Source organism: Lepidochelys olivacea, assembly GCF_965140295.1.
Source record: "Lepidochelys olivacea isolate rLepOli2 genome assembly, chromosome: 1".
Taxonomy (NCBI): Eukaryota; Metazoa; Chordata; order Testudines; family Cheloniidae; genus Lepidochelys; species Lepidochelys olivacea.
This window is the reverse complement of record NC_140411.1, coordinates 8504397-8512650: the sequence shown is the minus strand read 5'-3', so window position 1 is coordinate 8512650 and position 8254 is coordinate 8504397. Positions and strand designations below refer to the sequence as shown.

General features: G+C 48.1%; 1 protein-coding gene across 1 annotated transcript; it reads right to left on the bottom strand.

Moving 5' to 3' along the window:
• Window positions 1–4380: 4380 nt before the first annotated feature.
• Window positions 4381–5978, bottom strand: LOC311512746 (olfactory receptor 52K1-like). The gene has a single exon (XM_084614083.1). The coding sequence runs from the start codon at window positions 5598–5600 to the stop codon at window positions 4542–4544; it is 1059 nt and encodes a 352-aa protein (XP_084470209.1). The 5' UTR covers window positions 5601–5978; the 3' UTR covers window positions 4381–4541.
• Between the last annotated feature and the right edge of the window lie 2276 nt (window positions 5979–8254).

The following is an 8254-nucleotide window of genomic DNA, read 5'->3' as shown; positions in this document are numbered from 1 at the left end:
GAAGGCCCTTACACCGGCAGACAGTGATTTTGATTCTTTCTTTTATACCTCTATAACTAGCCAAGTGATAAGAATACACCTAAATTTTTAGCGCATAGGCCTTTACAGACAGGCCTGAATATTGATATCCTAACATACACCGCCACTTAGCGCGCTGAAACTTTCTTTGCTCAGGGGTGTGAAAAAACACCCCCCGAGCGCTGCACATTTCAGCGCTGTGACGTGGCAGTGTAGATAATGCTGCAGCGCTGGGAGCGGGAGCTGTTCCCCTCGCAGAGGTGGTTGTATTACAGCGATGGGGGAGCTCTCTCCCAGCGCTGGAGCCGCGGCTACACAGGCCTGCTTAACGTCGGCTGTGTAGACACACCCTCAGAGAGACAAGGTGGGTGAGGGGATGTCTTTTATGAGGCCAGCTTTTGCTGGCGAGAGAGATACGCTTGTGAGCTGACACAGAGCTCTTCAGGTCTGGGAAATGTGCTTGGTCACAGCTGAATATAAGGTGGAACAGATTTAGGTTAAGTAGTTAGCACATTTCAGGGGACTGTTCAAGGTGAAGTGGCCTGTCAGCACTTGTCCTGTCACGCCATCTCACCTGTGGGGGAACACTTTTCACAAAGCTGTCATTCTCTATATCTGACCTGTTTGTCCTCATCCTTAATGGAAACCTGCACAGCACCTTCCGAAGAGAAGCGGCGAGCTTAAATTCATAACTTCGCTAGACACTAAGGCTATATCAACGTTACAAAGATAAGTCAACCTATGTTAAGTTGACTTGTAGCCACTGCATCATTTACTGTGGTGGCTGATGTCCACATGACCCTCCTGTTGGTGGAGCACATCCTCACCAGCAGCGCTTCCACTGACTAGTGGGGCAGTGTGGGGGACTGAGAGCTACTGATTCATTCTCAGCGTGCTCCACTGCCACCTTGAGCCTGACCCAGCCTCTGCAATCTACCTGCCTGACCCCGTGTTCGCTGTCTCCTAAATTCCATGCACCCCAACAAGCCTCTGCTCATACCCGCCATCTTATCACCGGCCACGCTCCCCCAGGCTGATGGGCATTTAAACCTGCAGCTCTTTCCCTTATGGCTGCTGCGGCTGCAGGTCCAAGGAGATGGCTGTTCCCTGGTGAGCTTTCTGTTGTAAACTTGAGGGGGTTTATTTTTACTCTCAACTTTTCTAAACGTCATGTTAGTCATCTCCCAGGGTGCTTCTATGGCCACGACAGCCTAGAATCTGAGTGCCTCCCAATCTGTAATGTATTTCTCCTCAGAGCACCCCTGGGAGGTAGGCAGTGCTGTTATCCCATTGTACGGATGGAGAACTAAGGCACAGAGGCTAAGTGATGTGTCCAGGGTCACTTAAGAAGAATGTGGCTGAGCAGGGAATTGAGCCTGGGTCTTGGGAGTCCTAAGTGCATGCCCTAACCACTGGCCCACCCTTCCTCTCAGTGCTTCTTAACTCCCATGTTCTGCTCTGCTGGCGAGAGGTTTGGAGTTAAGCATCAAGGAAGATCCATAAAGTCTAATGGAAACAGCAGTGTTGTCCAGACCCCCCTGTTGAGTCAATCTGATTTCATGAAGCCACTGTGGTGCTGTCATTTCCTATATCTGTGCCTTTGACCTATCCCCCTGCCCCCTTCCCCTCTGTTCTCCTGTTGCTTAATTTAGATTAAGTTCTTCTGAGCACATACAGTCAGAGCTTTCATCATCTGGAGGCCAGAAGGGACCATTGTGCTCACTTAGTTTCACTGCTTTCATAACATGGGCCCAGATAATCTCGTCCCGTAATTTTTCAGTCAAACCCATTATTTGTGCTTGAACTATCGCAGCTCTGTTAGAAAGGCATCTGTCTTAACATAGAGACCGCAAATGAGGGAGACTCCACCTCATCTCGTGGTAAATGGTTCCAATGGATAATTGTCCTCACTGTTGAAAATGTGCACGTTATTTCTAATCTGTTATATGGTGCCACGTAAATACTAAGTATGCCGATAGCGCTGTCCCTATGCAGGACAACTCCCTGGCCACACCTGCTCTGGGCTTTGACATGAGGCAGCAGAGCTAACGGATACATGACTTGCTGAGGCACGGGTTGGGATGCTGCAAACAAACCGCTACTCGGGCCTCACTTTTGCATCTACTCAGGTATGCAATTAGGTGTGCAAAAATCCAAGTGTGTGACATACGTGCACTTAGCTTGATTGCAACAAGTGTGTAAATAGGCTGTTGGATGTGTATCTGGTTACTTCCATGCAGGGTGCCAGCCATTTGTGGTCAGAGGATGTGTAAATCATGCTTGGGTCTGCATCTGTGAAAACAGAGTGAAGTCCACCCTGTCTCAGTGCAAGGCCTAGGCACCACTTACAGCTCCTGAAAAGCTGCCATTGCGTGTGTATCTCTTTGAGCTGATGCTCCTTAATTTACTGACAAAAAAACCCACAGTGCTCTTGGCCTACCAAAGTCCGTGATCAAGTGTCTTGATGTTTTTGGTCTTTTGGCCCCAAGATGAAAGCCTTGTCTGTGTCTCTTGGATCGTGGAGTACACACACATTATGTTTTAAGTTATAGCTGTTCTTATCAGTTTAATAGCTGATATGTCCTTTATTTGAGGACTGTATATTAAATTTATTTTTGAAACAGGGGGATGGAATAGGTGCTGACCAGTACCGCTGCTAGCCCCAAAGCAGCTGTGGAAGAGAGAGCTGGTCTTTTTTCCAAGGATTCTTTTCCCTTTAAACTAGCTTTGCATTTTTAAAATGTCCTTGGTTCTTGCAGTAAAAGATGCGGAGAGCCCTTTATAGAGAGAGAGAGAGTCAAGAAGTGGCCGACAGGAAATAGGAAAATCCCCACCCTCCCTGCACAAAACTCATCCTTGCTCCTTATGGAAGAGGAGAGTGACCCCAAAGAGAAGACCATGACTTCCCAGTGTCTCTTAATTAAGCAGAATATCTTCCCCCACCATTTAAGTTAAAACCTAACAGTGCTGCATAAAGTTGGGGCCCCAACTTTAAACGTGTGGTGGGTGCTATACAGACGCTGTACCAGTTTCCTCCCTAGCGTAGCTTCCGGGGGCAAGCAGGGCTTCTTGCAATTCTGAATAGTGGAGGCGGCTAATTTATTGACACCGAGCACTGATGTACTGGACCTGGAAAAAGGGAGTGCTCTCCTATTACCTCCACCAGAGCGGCCTAGAAGGAAATGAAATACAACCCCAGTCAAATGCAAAGGAGGTAATACAGCTCCTGGTTACCCAGAACACTCTCGACATACTGGTTTGACTCTTGACATATGAAACACTCTCTTATTCCCACCCTTAGGACGTTGGAAGGCCTTTTAAAACGCGGGATTATGCAGCCCACGGTCTAGGCCCCTGCTGCATTGAGACTGACAGGCTGCATAGTCGCAGTTCTGCTTTCAGCCAACACGTCAAGCGTGGTTTTACAGAGTCCTAAAGCCTGCTCCGGCGAGAGGGCATGGTCCCTCTCCTCGGGAGCTGCGGGGTGCAGAATGCAAGGGGGAAGAACCAACCCTGACTGTTTCCAGTTATGTGGAAGAAAACAAGTCCTCACTCTGCGTTTGTCAGCAACAAGTCAGAGACACTTTATTACGCGCCATTGGAAGGGAAGACTGCGGTTGGACAGGGAGTCCCCGGTCCTTGGGCAGATCTTTGCCAGATAAACAATTAGGGCAAGCATTTATACCTTTCGTTGCATACAATAATGATCAACAGCCGCGTCTTGTTTATACATATTCCTTCCTGATATCTTACTTTTCTCCGCAGTTCCTGCTACAGTCTGCATTCCATTCTTATCTAACACAAGGTCAAAACAGCATCTCTTACAGTTTTTCCCACTCGCCCAGGCCCTGCCTTAAAGTCTCACGTTATTAGAGTTAGAGTTGGCCTGATCCTTGCTCTATTCCTAAGAAAACTAAGATGTCTGCGTCGAAATTCCCTTTATCCCTTTTTCCACTTCCACAGTTATTTCAGGCAACGTGGTGTTTCAGTGAAAGCTTTTTAAATGCCGTTCACAGCAGTGGCCTGGGATGAGATCCGGTGCATCCGGCTGTCTCTTCTGCCTCATCTCCTCAAACATTGTAAACCGAAAAGGGAATTGCTAGGAACCTGTCTGCGCCTTACCGTTGAAGATGATCCTATTCTACATTTAATTAATTGGCATGGCGGCTCTCTGGGCCTTGGGTCTCAGCCACGTGCTGTTTGTAAAGCCCCCAGCAAATGTTGACTGCTGTATAAATAAAATAACAAGCAGAGCTGCTCCAGGGCCTTGCAGACAGTGACGGCACACACTAAAGAACGGCGTGCTGGTTCCAGGGTGGGGTCTTGAGATTATTGGGCGCTCAGCTTGCACGGTCCCAGAGCGTCCATGTCACTGGGCTGCTGTGATTGGATGTATGGTCTGTCCGCTCTGAAGGTCCCAACCGTGCAAGGCGCTGAGTGCCTCCAGCTCCCAGCACGGTCACGGGGAGTTGAAGGTGCGCAGCTGCTGCAGGGGAATGATCCCTCTATTACCAGTTACACGTCTATCCTCCAATGCCCTCTGCGGCAGTTCCTATGTCCTCTTTCTTGGCAATGGAGGGCAGACCCTTGTCATCCTGAGCAGGGAAAGCCTCGTGTGGCTCAGCACCAATGATTTGCCTTCTCCCAAAGGACCTCAGGACACGCTGCTTGATCTCCTTCGTCCTCACACCGTAAATGATGGGGTTGATGGTGGATGGGAGCAGCAGGTAGATGGCGCTCAGCAGGTTATGCATGTCCTGCGAGATGGCCTGGCCAGACCGATACACGATGGAGGAGAAGAGGCTGGAAGAGTACATGAAGAACATCACTAGCAGCTGGGTGCTACAGGTGTGGAAGGCTTTACGCCGTAGGCTGCCTGAGGCGATTTGCAGGGCCGTGTGGACAATGGAGGTGTAGGAGGCCAGGATACAGACGGTATCGAAGATAATGATGACGGCTCCCACCACCATGCCCAAGATGCTGTTGTGGGATGTGCTTCTGCAGGCCAAACTCACCAGAGCCATGTGCTCACATGCGAAATGCTGGATGATGTTGGACTGGCAGAAAGGCAGCCTGGAGGCTAGAATGACCATGGGGCAGACCACAGAGATGCCGCGGATCAGGGCAGCGAGGGTCAGCGTCACCAGCAGGCCCTTGGACATGATGTTCACGTAGTGCAGTGGCTTGCAGATGGCGACGTACCTGTCCAGAGCCATCATCAGCAGAACAGAGGAGTCCATTATGATTATCAGGTAGATAAAAAACATCTGGGCCAGGCAGCCGGGCAGGGAGACACGGCTGGAATGGAACAAGAAGCCCAGCAACATCTGGGGCATGATGGCGTTGGTGCTGCAGAGCCCCACGGCAGAGAGAAGCGAGATCATCAGGTACATGGGGGAGTGCAGGCTCTCCTCCACCCAAATGATGTAGATAACCGTGCAATTTGCCACCACATTCACCAGGTAAAGGCAGAAGAATGGAATGAAGAGGAGAGAGTGAAACTCCTGCAGTCCAGGGAATCCAAGCAGGATGAAATCTGTGTAGGAGAGATTCCCTTCTGGGCTTCGTCTCTCTCCTGTCATGCTGGGGCTGGGCAGTGCGGGGATCGCAGAGCTGTGAAGGGAGGGATGCCGCCTTTCTGTGTTAGAATATTTCTGGCACGTTATAATGGCTACAGAATGAATGCCTGGTTTGCAGAGCAGATCAGTCTGTCTTCATAATGCCCCCATGCCTGTGGTATCTCAGCCCCAGTATCCTGACAATATTATTAGTATTAACATAAGAACGGCCCTACTGGGTCAGACCAATGGTCCATCTAGCCCAGTATCCTGTCTTCCGACAGTGGCCAGTGCCAGGTGCCCCAGAAGAATGAACAAAACAGGGAATCACCAAGTGATCCATCCCCAGTCACTCATTCCAGCTTTTGGCAAACAGAGGCTAGGGACACTATTCCTTCCCATCCTGGCTAATAGCCATTGATGGACCTATCCTCCATGAATTTATCTAGTTCTTTTTTGAACCCGGTTATGGTCTTGGCCTTCACAACATCCTCTGGCAAGGAGTTCCACAGGTTGACTGTGCGTTGTGTGAAGAAATACTTCCTGTTGTTTGTTTTAAACCTGCTGTCTATTAATTTCATTTGGTGACCCCTAGTTCTTGTGTTATGAGTAGTAAACAACACTTCCTTATCTACTTTCTCTACACCAGTCATGATTAATAGACCTCAATCATCTCTCCCCTTAGTCGTCTCTTTTCCAAGCTGAAAAGTCCCAGTCTTATTAATCTCGCCTCATACGGAAGCCGTTCCATGCTCCTAATCATTTTTGTTGCCCTTTTATGAACCTTTTCCAAGTCCAATGTAGCTTTTTTGAGATGGGGCGACCACATTTGTACACAGTATTCAAGATGTGGGTATACCATGGATTTATATAGAGGCAGCATGATATTTTCTGTCCTATTATCCCTCTCTTAATTATTCTTTGCATTCTGTTCACTTTTTTGACTGCTGCTGCACATCGAGTGGATGTTTTCAGAGAACTATCCACAATGACTCCAAGATCTCTTTCTTGAGTGGTAACAGCTAATGTTGGGATTGTTGGGATTATGCTTTCCAGTGTGCATTACTTTGTATTTATCAACATTAAATTTCATCTGCCCAGTCACCCAGTTTTGTGAGATCCTTATGCAGCTCTTCACAGTCTGCCTGGGTCTTAACTATCTTTAGTAATTTTGTATCATCTGCAAATTTTGCCACCTCACTGTTTACCCCTTTTTCCAGATCATTTACGCATATGTTGAATAGGATTGTCCCAGAACATATCCCTGGGGGACACCACTGTTTACCTCTCTCCATTTTGAAAACTGACCATTTATACCTACCCTTTGTTCCCTATCTTTTAACCAGTTACCAATCCATGAGAGCTCCTTCCCTCTTATCCCATGAAGGCTTACTTTGAGTAAGAGCCTTTGTTAAGGGGCCTATTCAAAAGCTTTCTGAAAATCTAAGTACACTATGTCCACTGGATCCCCTTGGTCCACATGCTTGTTGACCCCCTCAAAGAATTCTAGTAGATTGGTAAGGCATGATTGCCCTTTATATAAACAATATTGACTCTTCCTCAACAAATTATGTTCATCTATGTGTCTGACAATATTGTTCAGCATTATAGTTTCAAGCAGTTTGCCTGGTACTGAAGTCAGGCTTACAGGCCTGTAATTGCCGGGATCACCTCTGGAGCCCTTTTTAAAAATTGGCGTCACATTAGCTACCCTCCCGTCATCTGGTGCAGAAGCTGATTTAAATGATAGGTTACAGACTACAGTTAGTTCCTTCAGAACTCTTGGGTGAATCCTATCTTTTCCTGGTGACTTATTGCTGTTTAGTTTATCAGTTTGTTCCCAAACCTTCTCTAATGATACCTCAATCTGGGACAGTTTCTCAGATCTGTCACCTAAAAAATCCAGAGACTACTTACAGTCCTTTAATAGTCCCTGGCAAGATGTAAAGTGTCCAGAGCGGCTCTTAGAAACACTACTGAGATAATTCTGATCCAGCTCACTTGGCCAGGGCAGCGAGGAGACTGTCTTTAGTTCAGGCATTGCGTGAAAGGAGCTGAGGCACACAGGGTATTTATGCTCCTCTTGGAAACCCCTGTGGAGCTGATGTCACTGTAGCTGAATCAGAGACATACGAGGCTTGGGCTCTGTATGGCACAGGCATGTAGCAATTCTCCATCCCATCCAGTGTCAGTGGTTTATAGCAACAACGCCTTGGCCATTAGAAATTGCTATCCTCTGTTGCAGACTGGTTTGTTATTGTACGGTTGCTTATGGGTCCTGGTGTCCTGACGCCACTGCTCATCGTGCTGACCAACACTGTTAGAATTGTGGACATGTGGGGCTGGAAGGGACCTCGAGAGGTCATCTAGTCCAGGCCCCTGCACGGAGGCAGGGCCAAGTAAATCCAGAGCAGCCCTGGCAGGTGTTTGTCCAGCCTGGTCTTAAAAACCTCCAGTGACGGGGATTCCTCAACCTCCCTTGGAGGCCTATTGCAGAACTCAACTCCCCTGAGAGTTAGGAAGATTTTTCATATTCTAACCTGAATCTCCCTTGTTGCAGATTAGGCCCATTACTTCTAGTCCGACCTTCAGTGGACATGGAGAACAATTGATCCCCGTCCTCTTTAGAAGAGCCCTTAATGTATTTGATGGCTATTATCTGGTCCCCCTCTCTGCCT